The 27,710-nt window shown below is 45.6% G+C and overlaps 2 protein-coding genes across 3 annotated transcripts in view; one reads left to right on the forward strand and one right to left on the reverse strand.

Moving 5' to 3' along the window:
• The window catches only part of Fbxl7 (F-box and leucine-rich repeat protein 7), a 90,941-nt gene that overhangs the window by 61,046 nt on the left and 2,185 nt on the right, over positions 1–27,710 (reverse strand). Inside the window, exons 2-3 of the mRNA XM_084606981.1 lie at positions 26,237–26,328; positions 24,854–24,921 (exon numbers count right to left, since the gene is read on the reverse strand). The gene's annotated coding sequence lies outside the window, so the exon portion shown is untranslated. The remainder of the gene's footprint in view (positions 1–24,853; positions 24,922–26,236; positions 26,329–27,710) is intronic.
• On the forward strand, positions 153–27,710 carry orb (polyadenylation element binding protein orb). 2 transcript variants are annotated; one of them, XM_084606977.1, is made up of 9 exons: positions 153–391; positions 2,029–2,188; positions 3,078–3,110; positions 6,780–7,026; positions 11,023–11,161; positions 11,943–12,153; positions 18,901–19,431; positions 24,310–24,404; positions 26,219–27,710. In XM_084606977.1, the coding sequence occupies exons 1-9, from the start codon at positions 389–391 to the stop codon at positions 26,402–26,404; spliced, it is 1,605 nt and encodes a 534-aa protein (XP_084463103.1). In that variant the 5' UTR covers positions 153–388; the 3' UTR covers positions 26,405–27,710. The 2 variants fall into 2 exon arrangements, with proteins under 2 accessions (XP_084463103.1, XP_084463102.1); XM_084606976.1 differs by lacking the exon at positions 153–391 and adding an exon at positions 571–729.

Consider the following 27,710-nt stretch of genomic DNA (forward strand, 5'->3'; position numbering starts at 1 on the left):
AGAAAGTTTCGCGTCACCACCATGACATCGGTAAGCGCTGAAATGCAGGGCAAGGATGTAGCAGACGACGCGCCCGCGCAGGATCGCGGATCGGCCGAAACCGCCGGCGGAACCGGAAGCTGCAGAACTCCCCTCTCCGTAGTGTTTATGCCGCCGAAGCACGTGGTTCGATAACCTCCCCCTCTCCGCTTACAGCTCGTCGCAAGTCTCATTTCTCTGCCCGGCTTCGAAACCGAGGGATTTGACCAATTTCCGAGCCGCCCAAGCGCTGATTTTAACCGGTGCCGGCCCGCCGACGCGGCGCACACAATTCAGCGGCGTTGTTTCGCCCGAAGAGACTGCAATTTGACTCCCGTCCTGCCACGTGTTAGCGTGAAGAACAGTTTTAATGGTGAAGTATTCCATCTTCTCTTCTCGTACCACGTTTCCCCGCACGCCCCGTGCCTCTTCAGCGCGTGCACGCGCAGCACCGCCGCAACTAAAGCAGGGTGCACGCGACAGGCAGGCCACCTCTCTTCACCCCCTTCCTAAAAGAAAACAACAAAAAAAGACGAGCCCGGCTCCCGACAGGGACGCATTTCGGCGTTAGCAGCGCGAGAGGCAGGCGTGTGCCGATTCGAAAGTCGGCGTTTCACCTCGTAGCGCTCCGGCCACCGCAGCACTAGCATGCAGTACGATTCCACCACGACTGCGGGCCCTGCGCTTCCACCAACGCGTTTCTGCGGGCAGGTGGGTGCAGGTTATGTTTTTCGCGAGCCCGTACTGCTTTCCCTTTGGCATTTTTCTTGAGGGTTAGTGCCCTTGGGCGACGAAGAAGCGTGGCGTTTTCTCAGCCCGTGGTGCACGGGTGCGATAGAGCTCGTGGCTCGTAGGCACGTTCGATTATTCGGTCGGCCAGCTGTTGGGGCCTGCGACGCTCAAGCGGCAGCTCGGGGAAATTTTTTTTCCTTCCCTCCGGTCGTTTCGGCTCCTGAGGCGGCGAGGCCCCACAGCTACATGTGGTACTACGTACGGGGAGGCAACAGACGCGACGCAATGTTCTCCCTGGCAAAGGTGAACTGCGGAGCGAGCGTTTTTTCCTTCCTTCAACTGCGAACGGCTGCTGCGCTACGCATCGGAACCTTGGGCCACTTATCTTTTTTTTCTCTCTCGCTTTTCGGCGTGGTTAGCACCGTTCCGGTGCCTTCGCTTTAAAGCGTTCCTGCGCTTTAATTTCGTACTGTCGAAAAAGAAAAGAAGTAGCAGCCGGCGTTTTATCAGACAATGCGCAGGCGTTCACCGTAGCTCAATAGTCAGTTCGGCCAGGTTTATAGGCGACGGTGATAGATTCTCGAAAAGAAAAAAATTCCGTTCAACGCGAGGCGAGTGCGTCCAGCGCACGTTGCATGCGCAGAGGGTTTCGGTGACACGCAACCGATCGACTTTAAAAAAATTAAGACCCTTTTCGGAACTGTTGTTCTGTTATTTGCTAGTAATTAGTGCATGTTCCTTATAAAGCCAAAGCCCGTTTGCCCATGAGACCCGATCGTGATTTGTTTCCGCAGGCGTGTGCTGTTCGTCGCATTTTGCGCCGTGCTACATCGGTCACTACGGCATTCTACTCGCCACCCTCTCTAATGACCTTTATCCCCACATGATACGCCACGACCACGTGCCGCTGGCAGTAATGGTCCATTTTCGTTGAAAACTGTTGTGTGTGTGTGTGTATATATATATATATCTATATATATATATATATATGGAATGCATCGTTTTTCAAAAGTTTTAACCTTTCCCACTCCACCAAGTGCAGTTAACCACTGTGTGCAGTACCCTTGCTCATTTACTTGTCATTGCCTTTCAGTAGTTTCACAAATTTTCTTTACTTTGATCTTTCGTCCACATACATTCAAGCCGATGGGACATCGCAATTATCATGCAATAAGACCCATTTAATGTGTATTTGGGAAAAGCTGCTTTGAGCATTTACGGTGCAAGTGCAGTGGTTTCTTGTAGCTAAGGTGTCGTAACCTCTATTTTTCTTTCCAGCTTCATCAGTCTTCCAGCAACTTTTTGGATGATGAGCTTGCACTCATGGAGTCCTTAAATGATCACAATTATAACAGAGTGCTGCCGAATTTTAATGGTACGCTTGACAACACCAATGACTGTTCAATGGTGGATCGCCGACCCCTCAGCAGACTATTTGGTGAGCTTTGTGCCCAAGTAACATTGAGTTCATATTCCGCCTCCTCTGCTACCAGTTATTTTTATATCAATCAAAAGGCTTCACGTTCTTCCTCCTCGCCGGGGTGGCTCAATGGTTACAGTGCTCGACTACTGTGCCCAAGGATGTGGGATCGAATCCTGCTCTCGGCGGCCTTCTATGCAGGCGAAAAGCAAGGTGCTCGTGTGCTGTGCGATGTCAGGTGGTCATAATTTCCAGAGTCCTTCACTACGGTGTCTCTCGTAGCCTGAGGCACTTTGGGACGTTAAACCCCACAAACCAAACCACTTCAGTCTTCCAGCTTATGTCTGTTTAGTACAAAAGCACTACCTCACGGGGTAAACCAGAAAACATCAGAATTTCTCGTGGGAGGAGAGTATGGAACCTCGTGGCTATTGCCACAGCCGGTCAGCCCAAGTGGTTTGACAGCCACTCTCTCCCTGCACATTGCATGTTGCTGTTGCCATCCACTTCCATCAGTGTGCAGTGGATCCAAACAAACCACTATCTCATTGCCCTCTTAAGGTGCGTTAAGTGGTCTGAAAATTTAATTGTGCTACCACTCGGATCCCAAATGTCAGATTCCGTCGATCTTTGCCTGCAGCCTGACCTCGAAACCCTAGTTTCTAACTGAAAGTGCAATGAAACATATGCAAGCACATGCTTGGCCAACCTAGCAAAGTCTGGTGCAAATTTTTCATTACTTTATATGCTAGGTGGTCTTACCGCCGTACTGCAACCTTCTTGAATGTAACCCATGTGTAACAAATCACAAGTGGGTTTGAGCAAATAGTCATATTATTTATGGCTTTGAGTGATGTGCTTGCTACCATGCAAGTATCGCATAAATTCGGATTGCATTCTGTTTCAGATAACATTGCTGAGGACTGCCTCAATTTTAATGGTAAGTGACGGCTGCTGCATTTGTGGACTTCTGCATCATGCAATGTCTCCTCCTTAGTTGCATGGGCCTCAAAACACTCTGCACCCTTGAATATTGATATCCAAATCGCATTCTTGCTTCTCCGAAACGAAAGCTTTACACGGCACATGTATGCGCACTCATTCGTGCCTTTTTTGGTGCTGTTGGATTTTCATTACGTACGAAATGTCAATAAGTAACGATCCTCACTTTCTCCAACTCTGTTGATTCAAAATTTATGAAGAACACAATTACAGCCGCATATCTGCTGGATGTATATTTCTCTTCAATGTGGTCCGGCTCAATTTGTATGGACTTGCACCACCAGTAAATAAAAACATGCATGTCTTCTTCATACCAGCTTTTAACGCAATTCGGCAAAAACGTAGCGTCAGTGTGACTGGAAAATCTCGACTTGTTGAGAAGGGCCATGGCAGTGATGTTGCCAAAAAGAAAAACAGAAAAATGGTTGTGGTATCGAACCTCTGACCCTTCAGTCAGAAGTCGGACATCCTATCCTTCCATCAACGAGACACATTCGACTGGTCGAAAAACTGCATGTGGTGGAAACAAGCATGTGTCAGTCTGTGTCGGGGGACCTCGGAAGTGGCTATATACTCAGTTTCATAAAGTGCAACACTCCCGAGAATGAAAATAGTGCATTACGTGAGGTGAGTGAAAAATAAATGCTTTGCCTGCAGGCTCAGCACTGTGATCAGCTTGATATACAATACATGTATTTCTGGTGCAATTATTTAAATGAGAGTTTGTATTTTGCTCTTGTCGCTTTAGTTACTGCAGTCTATCATTGTGAAGAGTAGGTGTAAGCATGAAGTGTAGTGCAGAAAAGAGACCGTTCAAGGGCATTTCATTTCTACTTCAACATGTCTTTCTGAGCAAGTTTTGGTTTGCCACCAAAAAGTGAGTTTTTGTGGATTTTTAACCATGCACATTACTAGGTGCTTGAAATTATTCTGCAGCCCTCCGCTATGGCACCTCTCTTCTTTCACTCACATTTTCCTCCCTTCCCTTAGAGTGCGCTTCAGGTGTCCACCATGACCTGTGGCAGATAGTGGGCTTTTTTGTTTTGAACCCTCAAACCACCTCTGTGGGATCAGTCTCTTTTTTTTTTTTGGTGTGTGTGTGTGTGTGTGTGTGTGTGTGTGTGTGTGTGTGTGTGTGTGTGTGTGTGTGTGTGTGTGTGTGTGTGTGTGTGTGTGTGTGTGTGTGTGTGTGTGTGTAAATATATATATATATATTTTTTTTTTTTCGATCTACTTGCCTAGCTTTTCTAGCGTCACACGAAAAGTTCAGACTGCAGGGATCCCTTAAAGCTACTGCATCATACTCTTAAGGCCCGACCACATGGCAGCATTTCTTCGGCGTCACGTCAGCGTCTCTTCGAGTGTCTTCGCTTGGCGCGCCTGAGACATGACTGCATACGAACTGTGTCTGCAAGCAGAGGCATGGAGGAATCCTGGAAGTACGAACAATTGACCCCTGTCCATAGTTGAAATGGTCCTATTCAGCGACGACTAACTTATTGGGGAGGCAAGAGGAACAAAGGCGCAGGCATGGAGCGCGGACAAAAGACGAGCTCTTGCTTTTACGGAAACTAGTTTCGTCTGTGGCGGCAGGTGCTGCAGCTGCCCACGCGTTGCTTGTCGTTGGTCCTCGCCTGCGAATTATTTCCGGCGTTGACGCTGAGATCTGGCACGGCCAGATACCTGCGTCTTTCAGCGTCGCTTCAAGCGCCAGAATTGCGCATTCGGCGACACCAAAAGCCAAGACGCTGCCGCGGGGCCGAAGAAACGCTGCCATGTGGTTCAGCCTTCAGGTGAACTTTTGACCCCCATGTCTTCTTACTTCAGGTGTAGCTCTGTCCTCTCGATAGAAGTGACTTTCACCTTTCTATTATCTGGATCAGCTAAATACAAACAGAAAAATCTGATGGTACCAGGTGAAGACTGAGGAAGATAGGACAGTGCAATCCGAATTCAGTAATCATTTCTTTGGCGCATCATAGCCCCGGTTGCTTCTGCGCCATAAAACTCCGTATAACTGACTCAGTAATCACTTCTGTTTTTAAGCTGGTGTGGGCACGGGCATCTTGGCGCCATGAAGAAAGCTGGTGCAAAGTAGGCGTACATGCTCTTGTTAATGGGGGCGCAAAGGCCACGCATGTTTATACAGAGATTACATTGAAAAGTAAGAGTTAAGTTGATATGCAAAGTAGTATATTTAAATCTACTGTATTCTAATCTAAGTCAATAGTTCTTTAAGAACAAGAATCTCTTAGGTCAGCCTACATTCATGAATTTATGAATACAATTCTAACACGTGAAGATCCCACATTGAAATTAAAAAAAAATGGTGCTCGGGTGCTGCCCATACAAAATTCCACCACAAGATGGCACTATAACCATTACCCCTTGCCTTAACCGATGCGAGCACTTGAGAGGATGGGTGCGACTATGCAGCAGGTATTTCACGAGTCTTTGGAGTTTTGCCCTATCACGAGACCTGGCAGCCTACGAATTTGTAAACAATAATGACGCTTGGAAGTATGAGGGAAAGGGACGCGGGTTTTTGCAAATAAATGCGGTTAGTGCTTTGTAGCTGTTATTTTCAGTCTGCTCACATTTGAGGAATTTTTTATTCTCTCAGCCCCAGTAATGTTCCTATGTTGGCATAGAATTCAGGTCAGTCTAGAGTTGAGTAAGTATAGTAATCAGTTTTAAATGAGGTCTTAAAGACCCCAGGTGATCGAAATTTCCAGAGTCCTCCACTACGGCGTCTTCATAGCCAGAGTCTCTTTGCGACGTTAGACCCCACAAACCAAGCCATTTCAAGCTTAGTTCTTGCAAGAGTCTTTCTGTCAAGAGGTTCTTTCTATGAAAGCTGCATTTGTACTGACTAACAATCTCATTCCCATCACTCGTAAGAGTGTGGCTGTAACCACATCAAAAATGTGGCCAGATGAAAGAGGCTGCAGTATTACAGGCAACCAACTTAATTCTGCCTAGCATTTATGTAGTTATGCCTCCACATGTCGATGTCAACAATTTGACACTTCACTGCGTGGAGCTACTGTACGGTAACAGACAACATAGCAAATAAAATATGGTATTCAAAAACATGAGTACTCTTAGACATATGCTAGTCAGAAGCCATGCGTCATGCCACAAGTTTGATTCGATAAGCAAAATGTCTTGAGTGATCAGAGGTCTTCCTCCTGCAACACTGCACTGGCTCTCTTCTAGAAATCAAAGATGGGAAGCAACTGCCACACGCAACAAAGTATTTTTAAGGCGAAAGGCTTACTTGGCCCATGTTTAGAATCGTGTGGGCAAGATTTGTCCGTGGAATTCCACGGGGTATCTGTGGGGTCTTCTCTAACCTTTAAGAAGTGATGGCTGAAGACACATAATGATGTGGATAGTGATAGTGGCAACTGACGATGACAGTGACAATTATGAGTCTGGAAACGTTCAAAGGATCACAAAGTGGCCAAAAGGCTTTCTTTCACCTTGCTGCACGTAAGGCGACACTTCAGTGGTCACTTGAAATTTTGATGCTTTAATGCTTGCAGTGACATAGCTACAGTTGTAACCTTGTGTCTGACCCAGTGCACTGCACCTGTCCACGCAGGGTACAACTGTGGCCTCAGGAACAGTGCCGTGCAAGGCGGCACGGGAAACCTGTCTAGCCTACTCTCTAACCCAGCCTACTTGGCGACCTACCAGAATGGCAGTGGTCTCGGCTCCCTATACTCTGGTGACATGCGCTTCTCCGAAGCCTCTCTCAACAGACTGCTGAGGCAGGGAACGCTACAAAATGCACCTGTGGGATCAGGACCACGAGCCATCCGCTCTGCATCTCCTTACACACCATACAGGTAATGCGGGTCAGTTGCAACTTGTGGAAATGTGTTCAGAAACTTGTCTCCACACTGAGTACATTGTGTCGGTCTATACAGGACACCCCGTCAAAGTAGACCGATAAACTGTTAATTCAGTAATAGTGACAGTGCGCTCATCTAGCTTCCCCTTTTTCCTGGCTTCATGTGGCTATCTGTATGCAAACACAAACTAGCCCCTTAAACCACTCTTGTAGCAATGTTGCTTCCATGCCCCCTTGAATATTCAGCCGATGCTGCTCCTCTGTTCTTTTTTGTTTTTTGGATTTGTACAGTACACCAGCATAGATCCATATAATTTTTCATCCTAGGTTAAATTAGTCTTTAATGAACTTAGCTACACCATGAAATTCCCCTTGTTAGATGAGCAAAACGATGCACACACTGTTGCCGCCCAGTGAAGTCATTTTATTTGCGTATTAAGTGCTGCGGAAATTCCTACAGTTTTTCAAAACCATTTTCTCCGCCCAGGCCCACCGTTCCTGTACAATGTTCCACGATGTCAGTTCTAGAGGTGTGCTGTCATTTCCGCAATTGTTCTAGTTTTTTTTTTTTCTTTTTCGCACTGCTGCAATGACAGGTGTAACAAATGAGCCTGCAGCCTCCAGTTCAAAATCAAGCCAGAACCCTCAGTTCAGTCATGGCATTTCTTAAAAGAACAGCCCAAGCACAGTTTTGAGACATTAAACTACCACATATGTGCCATGCCGAAAAGTCTCACTGGTGTTTTGCATGAAAATTGCAGCAATGCTCGCACGCTATGCAGGGCCTTCCTTATTTTGTATTCTGCACAACTTGTTCTTTAAGTAACGAATTTAGTTAAAATGGACAAATAAAATGTTACATTTCACTGTTGCATTTTAACTTTTTCAAGGATAAAAATCTTTGAAAATGAGAGCGAACACAGCCAAGACAAAATTAAAAATTCCATTTATACACGGCATCCCAGAAGAGTGCCCAACCTGTTGAAGGCTCCAACACAGGACAGCGAAATGGCAGAATTGGCTCGGCCAGTGACAACGGCAGGCCATTAGCCGATGCCTGTGTCATCGTTCATAGTGACAATGCCTACACCATTACGGCAACCTTGGAACACTACCTACCCGGAAAGCTCAAAGCTGAGAAGACTGTCCTGGCCCAGGGCTTATATAACAAAGCGTGTAGCTGAGTTCAGACAAATGCTACTGATTAATTGATCCATTAAGTGGTCTGCTCTACTGGTTACAATGGACAGACAGACCTCGTGAATGTTTGTTCACAAAGGCAGTTTCACACCTCTGAGATAACCACTGTACCCTGCCAAGGTGGTACAGTGGTAAGACGCCAGACTACTGTGCCTGAGTACCCAGGTTTAATCCCGACCGCCGCTGCGTTTCGATGCAGGCGAAACAGAGTCGTCCGTGTGCTGTGCAATGTCAGTGCACATTAAAGATCCTCGGGCGGTCGAAATTACTTGAGCCCTCCATAACGACACCCCTCTTTCTACTTTCACTCCCACCTCGCACAGCACTCCTCCCTTCCCTTACGGCGTGGTTCAGGTGTCCCCAGAACACGTGTGACAGATACTGCACCTTTCCTTTCCTGTGAATCAAATATTATTGTAGTAAGATTGGTGCAGTGGTTAAGTGCTCGACTGCTGTGCCCAAGGATGCGGGGTCAAATCCCGGCCCTGGCAGCTGCTTTTCGATGGAGGCGAAAAGCAAGCCGCCCGTGTGCTGTGCGATGTTTAAGCACACGGGTGCCTCCGAAATTTCCGGAGCCCTCCACTTGGAAAACTTTTTGATATTATGGAAAATATTTTCAGTGGCAGTATCATTTTGGTTAGATCAGTTGTGTGCTTTGTACCTAATGATTATAACCATTTGCAGAGTACCAGAGATAATAGCCATGCAGGGCAGAGAAATTGCAATGAGAAGAAAAAACATTTGAGGCTCCAATTCTTCCATTGCATCTTCTATAAAACAGGCATTGATAAATGCTACTACTCATCTGAACCAACTTGTGCCTCTACTAGGCACAATCCAAGAATGTTCTTCTCATTGCAATGGATGGAGGCGAAACGAATTGGCGTCCGTGTGCTGTGCGATGTCAGCGCACGTTAAAGAACCCCAGGGGGTCGAAATTTCCGGAGTCCTCCACTACGGCGTCTCTCATAGCCTGAGTTGCTTTGGGACGTTAAACCCCACAAACCAAACCAAACCAAGAATGTTTATGGCTATCGAACAAACAGCCTTAGTTTTCTTTTCAGTCGACAATGAAAGAGCGTAATACATTGCCTGAAGAATGTCTCTAAGATCATAATTTTTATTACAGACTATATTTTTTAGTATCTTCACTTTATCCAAACCGTATGTTCCCTTTGATATGCAAGCTGTTTTAGCCCCATTTAGTTATATACACTCGTGTTCATTACTGTGAACAACTACCAGTTTCTATAGTTACCTCCCCTGTGGCAATGCACCAGGGAAACTTGGGTATTCTGTAAATAATAGTAAATATTATATGTACCAGAAGTCGGCAGTGTTTATAGTACTGAGTCATACAGACCTGAACTACCCACCAGGATTGCTTAGCAACTGGTGTGTGCTACTTCTGCGGTGTATTTGTATCATGGTCATGGAAGGTGCGCACTGACGGCAGAATTGTGGAAATGCCCATTCATCGAGACTGTGCATGTTTACAGAATTAGACTACCAAGCACCACTAATAGGCAGAGTATAGACATAGGGATGTCATCGCCAAACCGGCAATTGTTCGAGCCCACTCCACAGCGTGGTGCGCCAGCGCAAAGTTTCAACTCTCTTATCTAAGAGCGTTGTTCTTTCGTGTAGATGCACCAAGCAGATTCGCACTGCATGTTTGAGACTGAGTTTCTTCCACGTGCTGCTGTACCTCTTAATCCTGCCTGCGAGATGCAGGAAGCAGCTGCGTGGTTCCTGAGGGTGCGCAACCCATTAATGTTTATTATGCTACGAGGGTGGAGGTGTGCGCAAGTTGGTTTTTCACATTAAGGTGTGCTACAGCACGAAAACACTAATGCAAGAATAGGAAACTTAAACTGCTGTGTCCTAAACATTACTGCATATGTGCTATTTTGCCGTGCGAGGTGCTGAGACTAGTGAGCACCGTTCGGAAGAAAGCTAGCTGCAAGCTCAAATGAACAAGAAATTTGGAGGTTTGTGAAGGTTCAGACTGAACGACAAACTTGAAATAATTATGTGCAGTGCGAACCGAACGAGCAGGTACTATTTGTGAACTATTCAAAACTTCAGATGTTACCAAAAATCCCACAGAGAACAAGACAGTTGTAACATACTGAGAAAGTAGTAGTGCTCCCTTGTACTTTGCTGCAGTTTCAGCCAATGTAATGCTTTTTGGTACAGTATTGGCGCAGAAAATCTTATTTGCATCAGATGGTGCAATTGGTGTAGCTGTCCTGCCCTTGCAAGCAATGGCTGCATGGTTAGGTCTTTCTTTTCATTCAATGGTAATTAAGTGCAATTGCTTGCAGTTATTTTTTTCCCCAATGAAACTGACTGCAGAGTGATACTGTGCTTGGAAAGTTAATAGGCAGAACAGCAATGAAGCCAAGGTCTTATGGAGGACAAAGGCTATAATTTAGTCTTCAGTGGTAACATGATGCATTTCTACTCATCACAGCATTACTTTCATTCTTTGCCTGCCAGTTACATCTCTAAAGGCTGAAGTTGTGTACTTGTTGCTTGGCATTTTTAGTGTTTCTGCTGCCGCCTTCACAGCCAGGCAGGGCACGAAAAAAAATTGCGACATGCCTTTCGCTGGTAACGTGCAGCGAGTAATAACCTAACTTAGATGATCCATTCACTAGTTTACGCACCTTATTTTTCCTAAATCTATTTTTTTTTTTTTTTCAATTTTATTTCTTGCCTAGTGTCCCCTTTTAAGGATCCTCATTAGCTTACACGTGCTGTGCTGTCCATCTTCTGTTCTCTACAGTTACCAGGGGAGTCCTTCTGTGGAACGATCCCTAGCCTTTGGCTGTGACCCTTTCCGGGATTCCAGGAGCCTCTCCCCAGACTCTGACTCCAGTGGGGCCAGCTGTGGCACAGAAATTAGCACCCTCTCTGATCTCATGGTGCGTTACTTGGCGAGAAATTGTGGCTCTTTTGTAGGTAAGAGAGGGTGCTCGTGTCTGTTGGTTATAAAATGCACACGATATAAGTAACTGCGTGCCCAGAGGAAGTTTGGATTCGTCTGATAACATTTCATCGTGCACTGGTGTTACTGTAATAAACCTCTGTGGATGCTTGTGATGTAGTTTAGCCCACGGAATGAAAACGCACAAAAAAGTGCAGCTGAATTCCCAATTTAGCAAGGCATAAAGGGATAGAGCAGTTAAATGAAAGTGCTCAGCAGAAAAATAGCACTTAAATCTGCTTAGGTGCAGTAGGGGGAAAGCACTCAAGAGTTCTGTCAATCTGCCCGATGGATTCGCCAGACGCTAAGCTAGCAGACCTTGGCTGCACTCGTCCAGACGGCATATATGCATGGCTTACAAAGGAGCAGCGCAGATGGAGCTTAATGAAGACGACGAAGTTCACACAACATGAGAGGGTTTTTCATTTTTCACACGGTGTGATCGATAGTGCTCTCATGCCCTGGTCAAGTAATCTGATTTGTTCGGATGGTGCTGCGCTGCTTGTTTACAATTTTTTTTTTTCTTAAGTATCGGTTTGTGCGGACACGCTCGGATGACTGGCTCTGTCCACACCACTCATGAGCCATGAAATGCTTTCGGCCAGGATTTCTGGGTGTAGCTTCATCCCTTTACAGATACTTCAGCGCAAATGGTGATATTGCTAAGTGCACAGTTCTACAAGCAACATAGATCAGCTTGCTCTCTCTCTCCACTGCAGAATTCCTTGGCACTGACTGCATCCAGCCCCAGCGGCACTAGGAACCTTGTCCAAGCGAATGGCATGGCCATGCGATCCGAGTTTGACCTGCCCAGCAACCCATTTTCATTCTTCATGGACCAGCGCTGGTCGCCTGGTGTCAGTCCTGCAGCGGGCGAGGGAGACTCGGACAACATTGAAAAGGCTGCCAAGCTGCACAGATCTGCTGCTAGTGAGTCAGCTCATTGCCACTAGACAAGTTTCTAGACCTACCTACTAGTTGGAAATCTCCCCTTCACTGAACTATATTGCATATGACCTCATGAGTCACTTCACTGCAATAAACACTACAGATAAATCAAACTAGCGAGATTTCTATACAATTGACAAACGATTTTTGGTCTTGCTTGAGACCACAAAAATGTCCGATAAATCAAATTTATATAAAAACATTGCTACATGAACTTCCACTTGCCACTAAGATGGAGTCGCGCTGTGCTTAAAACACACGACAGGTGGCAACCAACATTCAAAGGCTACACTGCCTTTAGCACTTAGTAGGGGAACATGCGGGCAAAGTCTAGACGTGACACTGCAAATTAACTGACCTGCCATGTTTGAAGGAGGCTTCACCGCATAGTCTTCACAGTCCGTGCTGAGAAGCATCCTCAAAATGCGATGTAGAGGGGGGTGGTGTCTGTAAAGACTGCTACTGCGTTGCACTGCAGAAAGGGTCCCGTTCCTAGTACGCCCCTTTCTAGCTTGAATTTCTGCTTTATTTCATCAAATTTGCTCCCCTTTGAAGTCTGAATTAATGACGTTCCACTATGCATACCGTATTTGCACGATTCTAACGCGTATACCTTTTTTTCCAAAAATAAGCATTCAAAAATGCATGCGCGTTACAATTGGACGCAAAACACACAAAAAAAAAAAAACAACCTCCAAATGGAAATGAAGTAGCTCAGTGAATAGCCAGCCGCATTGACTCTGTATCAGCAAGCAGTTTTGAGGCGGATCCAGTGTTTCAATCACCATTTTTCGCTGGTGTACCCAGAAGCTGCGTTGGATACATGCATTCACCCACAGCACAATGACGAGATGGAAAGGCAACGACGCTTTCATTACGAGGCGTCGTTTAAGCGGAAAGTAATCCTGTTAGCAGGAAGAGGGGAACCGGGCAGTGTCCCATGCATTAGATGTCCCGGAGACATGCATTCACGAAAGAGCTGTCTTCCGAGTAGCCTATGATGTTCCCATCTCGTGGTTGCTTTCGTGTGTTGCCATTTGTGTTCTTGAGTTTGATTAAATGTTTTAAGCAACTTTCAGACGCTTGTTGACAGTGTTATTCCGTGTGCGCGGTAGAATCGGCACAAAGTTGTTTTTGTGGTTTCCGGGCCTTAAATATTACAGCGCGTTACAATCGGGGGTGTGTTAGAATCGTGCAAATACCTACGGTATTAAGGGCCCATTAAAGGCTGATTAAGAAAACAAAAACATGCAAAAGCAATAGGTATCCCATCAATCGCCACCGTAAAGCAAAAATACTGAGGCTAACTTTATTAGCTCTCAAGATACGATCGAAAATGATGCTCCTCCTCTACCGCCTCAACTCAGCCCATGCTGGCACACAGCAAGAAAAACAAAGGAAGTCCGGCCACATAACTTGGGAGCGTCAACGAGCAAGCGTGCCAAGCAAGCCCATGCGACTTCACATGAGAAGTTTGCGCGCGATGCGCGCGAGGATGTGTCGCCCCAATCGGTGATAAGCCGTCGCCAAGAACGTTTTAAAAATTGTTTCTAGGTTATACGTTTCATGCAAAGCTTTCAGATTTGACTCAAATACTCGCAGGGACCAGCTCTTCAGATTTCTAACAGTGTTGCCACGACCAATGCGAACGAGGTCCAAAACATTGAGCTATCAGCCGCAATACGTCTGAAATTTCGGGTGCTCATGTGTATTAGTTGTGTGGTGCATGTCACTGTGCCACGGAGAAGTCTGAATAATCTATCATGTCCGAAACATTAGGGGTTCGAATTTTCGGTCGGCAACTGTATGTGCAGATTTTTGTACAAAAGCTGCCCTTGGCACATTCCAACGATTTGTTTTTCTTTCTGTATAGAATTTTCTCGACTGTCACCTCCATGCACAACAAAACCAAATTAAAGCTTCAAGGAATTGAAGAAAATGTTCAACTGATCTGGTGATCGAATTATCAAATGACCAATGAAAACGGCTGCTGAAAGCTGTTTGCATCGTAGATGAACTATTAGGCAATAGTCATCTGCTGTTTAACAGTGCGCATTGTCAGGAGTGTCTAGTAAGAGATGCTCCGAAATAGTAAAAGCCTGCGCAGCGTCCTTCATGACATGGTGCAGTAGCGATGGAGACTCTGCTCCACTACTCAAACAGTACAGTGGGACGAACAAGCAGCATATGTGCACTGGAAGCACAGAACAGCTTCCAAAACGAAAAAAAACCCACACCATGCCAATCAGCATAAAATTTGCGACATTCCAACTCCCTTTGAAGGTCAGTATGCAGACAGCAGCTTGGAAGTCTAGTGCGGTCTTACTGTGGCTTCATTAAGTGAAAATACTTAATGCAGGTCTTTGTAAATAGCTGTCTGAAAATAGGGGCCAGAGTTTAATCCCGGCTATGGCAGCTGTGTCAGTGGAGGTGAAGCTCTAGGTACCCATGTTCTGTGCAAAGTTTGTGCAGAGTCAGTGCCCATTAAAGAACCCAGAGTTTTTGAAACATCCAGAGCCCTCCAACATGGCATCCCTTGCAGCTGATGTCACTTTAGTATGTTAACAGTGCCATTTGAACCACATTAGCACAACACAGTAATGTGTCCTGCCCTTAGTCTCCAATGAACGACATTGATTCAAGCAAACTCAAGGCTACCTTAGTAGCACACTGCTACTCCTGTGCAGGGAGATCATGTTCAGTTTTAATTCAGATGCTTGGCTGCAGCTGCTATGCCCCCGTGACGTTCGACACATTTATCATTACGCAGAGTTTTACACCTCATAAATGCCCGTCCCAAACTTTTGAAATGTGAAAAGGAATTGTTGATTTTAAATGGCTATTGCAAAGGTATTTAGCATTGAATTAGTTTTGAGCACTTTGCATGTGTATTTGTACTAGTTATGTTTTATCCTTCACTTATCACTGCTATCTGTGGATATACTTTTACCGTTTAGCAGAGACAGAAGTCAAATTACCAATTAAGCACGAAACTCATTTGCTTCAAATGTCACATTCCACCACCACAGGGTTGTGGTGGAATGTGTTCTACCACAAGCACGTTGAAGCCAGCCAGACCTTTTGCTCTTGCAAATGGTGTTTTGGCAACTGCACGTTGATTTCTGCTACAGACCTGCAGTGGTTTAGTTTGGTCTATTGGCGTTTAATGTCCCGAACACTGCACTGATATCGCACGGTGTATGGGTGCCCTGTGCTTTGCCTCCACCGAAACATAGCCACCGTGGCCGGAATTGAACTCTGATCCTCTGGGTCAGCAGTAGAGTGCCCTAGTCACCAGGACAGAGCAGACCCAAGTGGACACGGCATGAAAAGATTGATCTGTCTTTGCTGTCTGTTAGCTTTCTGCATAGTGAAATCTCGTTACTACAAATGCCACATTAATGAATTTTTCAAATTAACATTTTTTAAGGATCTCCAGCAGATTTTTTATATTTTCAATCTAAAACTAAAACAGCACATATTTCAGAATAACTTACATATATATATATATTTTTTTTTCTATAATCTAGAAAAATCAGTATTACGAATTCGGCTAAATTAACAGCGCCGCAGCTGTCAACTCTCGCGTGAAACAAACCGCCGTTTCTGTGAGTATGGTCCGTGGGCCATAGCTACAGTCCAGCCCACTTATAACGAACTTGATCGTCATGCGGCATTTGTTCGTTGTATCCAAAGTTCGTAGTAAGTGGACCACCTATAATACGGGCAAAAAGAGCAAGCGAGACGAAACTTAACTTTATTTTTGAAAAATGTCAGTGATGCATGTCTGCTTCTTCAAAGCTGATCGCATCTGATAAAACAGCGCAGTCTCGTCGGCATTGTAAACGTCCCGTGGAGCATAGCTCGTGATTGTTGGGAGGTTGTTGGAAAGCCACGCATCGACATCCTCGTTCACAGACGCGGCCTCGCCGACGACAGCCTTGAAAACAATTCCGTGGCGAGCCTTAAACCGGTGGAGCCATCCATTGCCTGGGCTGAAATCGGGAAAATCCAAAAGGAAGGCGAAGTCTTTAGCCTTGGAGAGCATCAGCGGTCCACTGATCGGAACGTTGCGAGACCGGGCGTCAGTGAACCACTTCAGCAGTGCGTCCTCAACGTCCGCGTAGGCCGCCTTCCGAAGGCACTTTCTAGTCGTCAGGTCGGCATTCACGGTAGCACCAAGAATCTTTTCCTTGCCCTTAGCAATGGTTGAAATGGTCGATTTCGACAGTCCGTACTTCTTGACCAGTTTGCAGTTTTTTGCACCTTGAGCAAGTTCATTAACAATGGCCATCTTCGTTGCGATGTCGACAGCTTTCCTTTTAGCACCTGAAGAGGTCGGCGTACAGTCCTCCATCGCACCAGGCGCAAGTCAAGCCCTTGGGCTCACGCGTTGAGGCAGCCTTCAACTCCCCGATCTGGGAAAGGCACGGATGCGGCAACGATGTCAACGCAGTGCCATCGCACAGAAAGAATCGACGGCACAATGCCCTCAGCGCGGGGTGGCAACGGAGAAACAAATGGAGAACTGGTTTGAGTCTGTAGAACAGGCGCCTGACTTTCCGGATTGGCCGACGCAGATCACATGGATGCATCACAGCGACGCAGGCGGCGCCGCTTTCTCTTTTGTCACCGCGCGCGCGCGCTTTTTTGTTTTCATTTTTCAACGCGCGCTTTTTCTTTTTTTTTACTTTATTTTACCCGCAAAGGAGCGCTGGAGGACGCTTTGTGCGCTCTGTGTTCGCATCTTGTCAGGGGAACACAAAGTGCGCGAAATTCGCCTGCCGCGGGTTCCCAGTCGAGCGAAAGCGCGCCAAACACCGCTGGCTCAGTCAACTACGGGGTCCCGACAGCTTCGCATTCGCTCTAACCGAGTGTTGAGGCCACAGCAGTTCATTTTATGTGAGACACTGTGCCATTGCCCCAATATATATTTTGACGGTAGCACCACTTTCGTTCGTACTAAGCGAGCGTTCGTTATATCTGCGCCTGTTATAAGTGGGCTGGACTGTATCATCAGCATATCTAGTACCAGCTCCTAGCACCACCACGAAGCTGTGGGTTATTACGCAGCAGCCAGTAAGCCTAGCCACCTGCCTTTTTTTCTTCCTGTGTTGTGTGTCGTTCACAGATCGGTCGTTCGTGCCAATCACGCGTGTGGGGCAGTACATTTTTTTTCGCAGGTTATCTTATTGCGAAGTTTGTGCGAGATTGGCGATGATTGTAGCCAGCGAAGTGCCAAGAAGATGGGAACGCAGCTTCTTTCACTGCAAGAAATCGACGCAGGAAAAAAGCAAATTGGCCTCTGCAGACAGCCACCATTGCCCCATAGACCGCCGCAGTCATTTTGAAAGACCGAAACAGGATTTTCAAACTTCAGGGAACACTGAAGATGAGGTCATATCGAACTGATGTTTTTTGCATGTGGACTACTTTCATTGCTTGGTGCAGTCACGCACCCGATGAGGTGTTGCGCAAAGTGGAAGGTGTATGTGCTGTAGTGGTGCAATGTAGTGTGTGGTCGTGTTTGCTGCATGCGGCAGAAGAAAATAATTGATTTCTTCAAATAAATCGCTTTGGAGTTAGTACAACATTTTCATTTGGTGTTTTGCTTGTAAATCTTGTGCATGCCACATATAAGCTGGCCAAATTTGGGAACGCGAGACATGAGCGGGAGGAGAATAGCATTCGCCCACTGTAGTGGCCTCTCTGCAGCACGTAGGTGTCGAGGGGAAGTGTTGCAAAGGACATGATATTGCGTATCAGTATTGTGTATCATCATTGATCTTATCAGTACGTACAATTAGGAGTCCCTGTTCACACTCCTGGGAGTCTGTAGCCACCTGCATAGGAGGTCCTCCTTGTTCCCCTGTGTGAATGCCCTTGTGTACAGTGGAACCTCGTTTATACGTTTTCCGGTTCATGCTATTTCCTGTTTCATATGCTCAGTCGCAGGCAGTAGAACATCTTCCATAGAGTTTCACTATTTTTCTCCCGGTTAATGTTTACAGATAACATGAATTTTCGGTTACTACATTCCAAGTTTCAACGAATTGTGGTCTTATAATACATTTTGCAATCAACCGGACATTTGCTAACAAGCACTCACAACATGAAAAGCTGATCAACGGTGCTCGCCCACCACAGTTGCTTTCCTGCAGTGCCCACGAGCAAAGGGGCAAGCCATCAAAGAAAGCCAATATACAAGGTGCCTACTGCCGTGGAAACACTACCTTAGGAGGAGAAATGCAATAGCTTCTTTGTGGTGCCTTAGGCGCATAGGGGTGAACCATTTGATAACTACAACTATTCGCTTGCATATGAGCGGGCCGGATCTGGGAGACTCAGCATGAGCAAAAGTGTGGCGGCTGTGAGCCATTGCGACGGCTGCTTCGCATGTCACTGATGTAAAGGAGTGAAGCATCCGGAAACACCTGAGGAAATGATCCCGGCTCGTCTTTGCTTTCTACAAACTGGATTTGTTACTAAACCTCTTCTGCGTTTATGACAGTGCAAATGCGGACTAAATTCTGCGAGAGATAAAAAAAATGGGCCGCGCATATGAATGTCTATAAATGCTAACCTACGCTTATACGCAGTGAAAGTCTCCATTCTCAATGCGGTTGTGCCTCATTCAGCAGTTAATTTTTACAAACTCACGCGGTTCAGATCATAAGTTTTCCTGGATAATACGTTTACTGTATTCCCTTACGCTTCATCGCACCGCAGGTTTTTCAGAGGCAAGCTGCTGCTGGAGCGGAACCTTGCCGCCGCGCACCCTCAAGAATTCATCCCTGTCCTGCAAGGTCTTTCTGGGAGGCGTGCCCTGGGATATATCGGAGCCGGGCCTCATAGAGGCCTTTGCTGCCTTCGGCAACATCAAGGTGCAGTGGCCCAGCCGCGAGCGGAGCCAAGGCTTTCCCCCCAAGGCCGGCTATGTGTACATCATCTTTGAGAACGAGAAGCAGGTCAAGATGCTGCTGCACGCCTGCAGCCAGGACTACCCCAACATGGGCAACTGGTACTACAAGATATCGTCACGGCGCATGCGCTGCAAGGAGGTGCAAGTGATCCCGTGGGTGCTGAGTGACAGCAATTTTGTGCGTTCCCCGTCGCAGCGGCTGGACCCTGGAAAAACGGTGTTTGTGGGCGCTCTCCATGGCATGCTCAACGCGCAAGGCTTGGCTCACGTGATGGAAGAACTCTTTGGGGGAGTCCTGTATGCTGGCATTGACACGGACAAGTACAAGTACCCCATCGGTAAGACCCCTGAAATAGTCAATTTAGATGAGGTGCAACAGAAACGAGAACTGAGGCTAGACAACTGCCACAGGTGCAGACACTGCTTTTTGGCTAGCCTTGTGAATAATCGTAGGGTAGGGGTTTGGACCTTTAGGTTCTAGCGGGGGGAAAAAAGTGCGAAATTCAATCTTTCATATTCAGCTTTAACGGAAAAACGTTTTCTTTAGGTGTATACCAGAGCCAACATGCTTGGGCTTTCAGCAGAAACCCACAATTTTTCATTCTGCAAACTTGAATATCAGATTGAAATTAGGCAGAAGAAAGCAGAAATATACAGCCCGCGCGGCAGGGCTCTCAGCGAGTTGCGCCGTCGCCTGTGATTGGCCAAGACGTCGTGTGAAGACATTTTGAGGACCGGGGAAGCTGCCGATGCAGCTCCTTCGCTGCGCTGTGTGCTGATCGCAGCTCTCTGCGGCTTTGTGAATGTCCAATCGGGATTTTCACCGCATGTATCCTTACCAGATGCGCCTGCAAACGATGCAGCACTTCTGTTGTGGGGAGCGTAGGTTTGGAATGCAAACATGCTTTGGTTAGAGTAACGCATTTTGAAAAGTAGTGTGTGCCATTATTACCAGAAACTGCATGGCTCTTGGCACGCATATTCCTGGGAAAGAAGGGCAGCGAACAATGCCCTAGCAGACTACCTCCATGTAAGTCCTCCCGCCAAGCCCGGAAGGTCATTGTTGTGAAAAATGGACCCAAGGCTTGATGTACCACATTCTGCTTTGAGTGCCAGTCGTCCTACCTTGGGGAAATGAAGAATTTTATAGAAAAGGTGAAGCAGTACACAGCTGCCTCCAGATAAATGAACAATAAGCAAAGCGCGGTTGCTGAGCTCTGCAATGCATGCGAGGCAATGACTGGGCTATTGTGCTGGAGACAAAGTCAAATGTGGGCAGAATGCTGCTTGAATCATGACATTTAGCAGCTGTAAAGAACCTTTCCCTTTTATCGTACTCTCACAATACACGTTTAGTGAATTGACAGCCGAGGTATGTTGAAAGCCAAGCTGCAGCTCCTCCCCACCTTTTCTTCCTTTAATAACCGCGGTTATAGGAAATAGTGACTGTCCAGACTCTTTTCTGCAAGGAAATACAAGGAACCGCATCATGGTTCAGCCATGCCTTTTTGTCAAAAGCCTCGGCGGCCGCTTTTCGATGGAGGCGAAAAGCAAGGCGCCCGTGTGCTGTGCGATGTCAGTGCACGTTAAAGAACCCCAGGTGGTCGAAATTTCCAAACCTTATAAAAAATCTCATTAGGAAAAAACTGCACGTAGTCAGTCACAAATGCTTTGAGTAGAACGTTTGCATTGGTCGGCTTGGATTTATCTCTCTTCTCAGCAATGCTGCATTGCGCTGTGAGCTTTTGACACAATGAAAAACGGCATCGTCGCGTCCACAGCTGTTCGTGCATCCGAAAACATGCAGAGCTGTGTTGTATCAGGTGCACAACACTAATTTGAAGTGTTTTTAAGCCGCAACACATGCAAGATGAGGAAAAGCGCACGCCGAAAGCCCCTTCGGTTGGCTCTGAATGCCCCCGGCTCCTCACAGTGACATCACGACCTACGGAGAAGCGATGTTTCTCTCTCCGCTTTCCTCCTCTGTAGCAGTCGTGCGGGGCGCGAGAAATTTGAATTGCATGCCTTCACTCGGCAATTGCGCAAGTGTTTTATGCATAATCGAAAATATAACTTCAGACATGCTCAAAAAATAATCTACTTCAATAATCTATAGTATTGGCACATTCGAAAACTGCTGCAGTGTCCCTTTAAAGACCAACTGCGATGAAATTTTACTTTGGTTACAATGCCTGTTAATGCTATCGTTTAATCCTAAAGCTAGTCATAGCAAAGATTTGTACTTCTTGGTAAAGTAGTTCTCTGATGGTTGTGGTTAGGGTGCTTGACTGCTTAACCCAAGGACGCGAGGTCAGGTCCTGCCTGCAGCAGCCGTTTTTGATGGAGGTGATGAGCAAGGTGCCCATGTGCTGTGAGACGTCAGTCCATACACTGAGCCCTCCACTACGTCATCTCTTATAGACTGAGTCGCTTTGGGGCATTAAACCATATAAACCACTCATTTTGTAGAAGCCTGAAGTGCCAAGAAGGCCGGGACATGAGAGGGAATGCCTTTCACCCGTCCCTTTGCGCTTCAGACTTCGCCTTTGGCATGTTAAACAGTACAAACGGATCCACACCTTTTTCAAGTTTTTGTTTGAAAAACAGTTTCTTGTCATTCCTGAAAGACTTTCTTCAGTTACAAATGGCACATATTTTGTTCTCAGTGTTTTATTTTCTGATTTTGTAGAATGAAAAATTTAATTGCAGTTAGCCTAGAAGCATGCTTCTTCATTGTATGTAAGGACATTTGAAGCCATGTGTAAAGAGTCAGTGCAACAATTCAGGAGCAGTTCTGTTGCTGCCATTGACGCGCAAACTACACAATTTCCTGCATTCTTTGTCAACAGCCCAGTGGTACAAAGCAACCAATCTTGTAGAATTCAACTGGCTGTTGAGTTTTGGTTAAGGGTCCATCATTTAACCTCTGTTACTTCTTTTGCTGGCCACGTTGTCTGTGCTATAAGTGCTATAGAGTTGCTGGCCATTAGTACAATTACTCTCACAGATAATGATCTCAGAATGACAAAAAAAGCAGATGCACTCCAATAGGCTTTTGCCCCAGCATAAAAGCACTGGACTACCCTGGCACATTGAATCTGTGGTTAAGGCATAACGGCTGTTGCGGCCACTTTACAATCCTAGAAGCAAGACTCCCATTTACTGTGCAATGTTAGTGCACGTTAAAGAACCGCAGATAGTTTATCCAGTTTGTTTTATCCTTTGTAATGATGCATAAGGTAAGGTAAAAACAGCGATTGTATCGCAGTTTCTTCATGCCGTACGTGACATGGACTTGGTTGCGACGTCACAGCCATCTCTCTCTCGGCTGCTGAAGCCAAAACTACCGAAAAAGAAAATGAATTCAATATTATTTAGCAGTTGTAGGCAGAAACCGCGTGGTGATCTGTATACAAAAATGTATTACGCATAATTAACAAAATACCTAAATTTCATGGATATACTCCTTTAAACCTTATAAACGAGACGAGAAAGGAAAAGGCAAAAAACGGGTGTTGCTACGACAGGCCAATTTTTCAAATGAAATGAACGCACCAGCACCAAATTGGGGTGTGGATCCCTGTGGCCGCTCTGTGCTGCTGTTCACCTGAAAGCAATTTGCAACCAGTCCTTTTCCGTAAGAACATCATGAGTTCGAACTGAATGGTGAGTGGAGGATCTTAATCTAATTTTCTCGGACAAATGTTCTCTCCCAGAAAGTGCAAGAGAATTTTTCTAAGGGAATGGTGTTGAAATAATCCAGCTGTTCGATATAAATCCACTGTACCACACATAATATAGCTTGGTACCACTGCAGGAACAGTTTTGATTACCTGCATGTGTTTCTGTTCAGGCAGAAGGTGTTACAGTTAGTTCATCTGGCCAGTTAGTCACCAGCATGCTGGCCACCTTCAGTGTGTGTGCGTCAGCTTTAAAAGACTCAAACTTTCCGATAGCATAGTTATCTTAAAAAGACATATCCAAGGGTTTCATGGACATTTTGGATTGATAATCACATTGCATTGCTCAGTCCCCTCTCTCCGAAAAAGAAAGTGCTTAAAAATTCAAAGTGCAAGCATTTTACAAAAGCTAAAAGCATGAAGCAAACCCTTTTGGCAGTCATAACTTCATGACATATCAAACTATGATGTGGACACCATCACAAAAGCTATCGTGTGCACATTGATTGGCTAAACTGTCGACAGTGACAGCTTGGATCACATTTTTTGTCTTCAACGACGAGCACAGCGTATATTAACCTACATGCATCCAGCCTCGTTGCACACCCAATGCTGCTCATAGAGAAAACTGCCTGACAAAGGCCACAAAATAAAGATAATAAAGATATCAAGATTCATATTTGCACTAAAGTAAAATTTTGCCCCACTGCAAAATTTGGCACAACTCACCAGAAAACTGGAGATAACGAGTTGAAAAAAAAACATAGGAGTTGCTCTTTAAACTGAATTTTTTAATTCTATACGGTTTCGGTTTCAAATGCCAAATGGCAGTTGTGACATCAAAGATGAGTAGTGGTTACTACAGGTATACTAGAACTGTAGTATGATCACTGCTTCCTTCAATTTGCAGCATCTTTTTTTTTCACGTTTTTAAAAGCTGAAATCTAAAAACAAACGAAATAAGCAGAAATTATAAGGCAGTTCTTTCACAACTTGCATGACCCCAAACAACTCAGGCCGAAGCGGTGGCCTTGTGGTAGAGCATCCGCCTCTCATTCGGGAAGTACCAGGTTCGATCCCCGATGCCACCTGGTGCCCACCGGTTTTCCAGTGGTTACAAGATTTCCCCTGGCGTGGTGCTCGGCTCCTCTGGGGTGAAATGCTTGGGAAAGAGGTCATTGACTCTTGAAACCTGTGAAACTTGTCTAACATCCCAGCAGTCATTCGGCGATTCAAACCGAAACTGCATGACAATAGGAAATTTTAATTGTATATTATTTACCTGTCATATGAGAATTCCACACCATGACACACGTACAATTCTAAAAAACTCAATCCAAAATTTTGGAGTGTCGACTCCTTTAAACAAGCCAAACAAGGGACTGCATAGCTCGTCTTTGACTCATGCACTAACCATTCTCACATGATCGAGAGTGCAAAAGCCACAAGCCTGAGTGCAATTTCCTACTACAATGATTTCCACGTGCTGCATCCAAAGTCTCATTCTGATTGCCGTTCTTCTTTTGAATAACTCAGGGTCTGGCCGGGTGACCTTCAACAACCAGAAGAGCTTCATGAAGGCTGTAGCTGCATCCTTTGTGGAGATCAAGACTCCTCGGTTTTCAAAGAAAGTATGTGCACTACCTCCTCGTGGTCTGTGTTCTTTGCATCCTACTGGCTAGCATTGTTCAGACATTTCAGTGTACGCTAACGACCTCCAGTTGGCCCTTTCCTCGACTATTCCGTTTATGCGCCAAACTGCTTTATATGCCATGGCATGAAGCAGATGTGCTCAGTTTATTGCCCAGAACATATTATTGAACAGATGTGCCGAACAATTGTGAAATGAGATGTGCCACAGGCACACTGAGTTCAATGTACGGTAAATATTTGACACTGTGCACGTTAAGAACCCCAGGTGGTTTAAATTACCTGGAGCCCTATACTATATAAATATAACTCTTATTAAAACTAAAATAGCTTATTTGCACAATGTATTTGGCAGGGAAACTACCTTGGCTACCTAGGTAGGTGTTAGATTGGCTTCTCCGCATGACAGTATTGTAGCGTGGAAAATTACCGTAGAGGCAAAGGCCACCATCAAGCTCTCCAACATTCACATCATTCCAATCACTGGCACTGTGACCCCTGCGTGAAAAGTAACCGAAGGGCATCAATATAACAAAATGCTGGCAAAGTTTGTGTTTGATATAATATGAGACTTTTCAAACACAGGATCCTGAAGCGATTAATGTGTGTTCGATATGTCCATTTGAAATATAATTTGAAATATCCCGGTTTGATATATCCGAGCTCGAATGTATAAGCAGACCTCACACTATAGTAGCTAGTTAATGCATAAACAAATTATCAGTCTATATATGCAATGCCACACATTGGTGCTTCAGTAGCTAGCTTGCTCCACCCTTGGACATCAGCAGTGCGCAGCTGGTGAATGAGAATGCTCCATTAGTGCCTGCAAGTGTGCAAAACAAATTCTGGTATAATTATACATAAAACTGCCTATTTAGGCTTGAGTTGGGGAAGTTTTTATTTTTTTACACTGAGGTATTTTACTGAAAGCAGCTTGTACTATGAATGCCTGCAAGCAGTCTGACATCAGAATATCTCAGCATTGTTTGAAACCCTGAAGTGTATCGAGATTTTGGCAGCAACCGGTGATGATTGAGTAACCAGTTTTTTTAAGGCCCTGTGGCGATAGCTGCGATGTTCCATGCTCTCTTCCCACAAGAAATACCTTTCTGATTTCTAACCCACTCCAATCAGATGTCCTTTGTTCTTTTTTTTTTCGTAGACTGTTGCTATGCTAAGTTGACAAGGCTACTTAAGAAACACGCGAACTTGAGTTCAGATATAGCACTTTGTGGAGTAGCACGTTTGCACTGTATACATATGACACTAACAATGCTCATTACACTATGGGCACTACTATACTTCCTACTCAAGCCACAGTTTCCAATCAATTAGCTCTCGATCAGTGCAGTCCCCTAGTAGCATCACCGTGAAAGCCAGACACGGGCTGCAACGAAGCCGACTTGCTTTTTAATTTTGTTCAAAGCAGGGTTCATTTATTCACTTCCTTTACCCTGCATCATGTTAAATCAGTCTTTGGAATTGTCAGCAGTTTGAAGTCTCCATCATTTGATCCGAGAGCGCCGCCTGGTGGCTTAACAACGGCACTCTACTGCTGATCCCGAGGACTTAGTATGCGGGAGCAGTACACGTTAAAAGAACCCCAAGTGGTTTAAATTTCCAAAGCCCGGCTTCCCTGAGTGGCTTTGGTACACATTATACCATATAAACCATCTAAACTGAACATTTGCTGCACACATTTCAGTCCTGTCTTTGCATTGAGGTCTTATTGATCAACAGCTCTTCATGGCACTACTAGCAGGTGCTGATGGCAAGCTGTCGCTGCACGCAGGTGCAAGTAGACCCTTACCTGGAGGACGCCATGTGCTCCTCGTGCCACAAGCAGCCAGGACCAGTCTTCTGCCGCGACATGGTCTGCTTCCGCTACTTCTGCCGCACCTGCTGGAGTTGGCAACACAATGTTGACGGGATGCGTAACCACAAGCCCCTCATGCGCAACAAGGCCAACACACGCTGAGCTGCTCTCTCCCTCACCATCCCCAGACTCAACCTGCCTTGCACGAAGCAGCAGCCTCTGTCTCGAGCGCTTTTCCCCCCTCCGGCTTTGTTTCCGTCCTCCTCTGTGTTTTAATGTAACGCTCCATTGTTGTCGCCTTTGTTGCCATCCCCCCTCTTTTCGACTGGAAATCTGAGAGGGGGAGAGTTTTTTTTTTCTTCTTTTTTTTTTTCTTTGCTGCGTGCACAGATTGTTGTCAGTGGCCGTTAGGTTGTTTTTTTTTTTCTTTGTTAACTAAAATGAGTGATTTTAAGTTCTGTTTTGTGCAAAAACAGGGGGCGAGTGTCCCGCACGTTCCATCCTGTACTGCTGTGCTTCCTTTTCGTTTCTCCGCCGTTTCCCCCCTTTTAGTGTTGTCCATTAGTACCGAGTACTAACAAAGGAAAAGCTTTTTTCCCAGGGAAGGATCTGCGCAAGCAGGGTGGATACTTGTCTGTCTTTGCTTGATTGTGTGCCCTTCATTTACTAGTCCTTTCTATTTCATTTTTTCCCCCTTTTTGCTCTTGTGGAGGTTGTCACTCCAGCACCTCTCGTGTACATTTTTTTCCCTGCTCGAACAAGCGTGTTTTTATTTCACATGGGCAATCTCTCAAAAAAGCCCTGTAGTCCACAAAGTGCTGCGATACCAACATTTTTTTCTTACTAGAGTTTTTCGGGGGCCTATTTATTAGTTTTACCTGTACAGATGGCATACATGGGCAGGGATTTAAAATCCGCTGTTGCCTATTGTAGTTTCTTAGGTCATTTTAATACAGCCCCCGGCTCTGCTCTTAAAAGCCGTTGCATACGTGCCCTTTTTTTTGTATGACATTACCCTACTGTTAGCACACTCTACTAGTCAAGCTTTTTTCTATTTTATAAAGAAACTGTTCCTCCTTTATGAAACACACTTCATGTGTCATAGTCCACTGCATTTCAACGCTGTTCTGAACAGTTCTTTGTGAATGCCTTGATGTTTTTATAATATTCCAGGTGCAAAGTTTTAAATGGCTCAGCTTTTGTTGGGCGTATAGGGTGCTTGAAGGTTGAGGTATTTTTTCCCTTTGAGTTAGTGCAAAATACCGGTAGCTCTGTACGGATTTGACTACGGAATGGATCACGGACCAGATTTCTTGACCGCAATTGGAGACACCCACAAGTTTGGGCTTCTCCAGTGCTTGGAAGTTTGGGATCTGCAAATTTTTCAAAGTTTCTGTGCATTGGAAACATTGAGACCAATGTTTTCTCTTTTGTAATCCTGTATGAAAATAAATTCCTGCATACAAAA

Source organism: Amblyomma maculatum, chromosome 6 (genome assembly GCF_055883805.1).
Source record: "Amblyomma maculatum isolate TAMU_Amacu chromosome 6, ASM5588380v1, whole genome shotgun sequence".
Classification (NCBI taxonomy): domain Eukaryota; kingdom Metazoa; phylum Arthropoda; class Arachnida; order Ixodida; family Ixodidae; genus Amblyomma; species Amblyomma maculatum.

Excerpts from the sequence above, each read along its gene's own strand:
- orb (XM_084606976.1), top strand. The coding sequence starts at position 667 with ATGCAGTACGATTCCACCACGACTGCGGGCCCTGCGCTTCCACCAACG. Across the intron at positions 2,189-3,077 it reads ACCCCTCAGCAGACTATTTG|ATAACATTGCTGAGGACTGC; the intron begins GTGAGCTTTGTG and ends ATTCTGTTTCAG. Across the intron at positions 24,405-26,218 it reads CTCCTCGGTTTTCAAAGAAA|GTGCAAGTAGACCCTTACCT; the intron begins GTATGTGCACTA and ends CGCTGCACGCAG.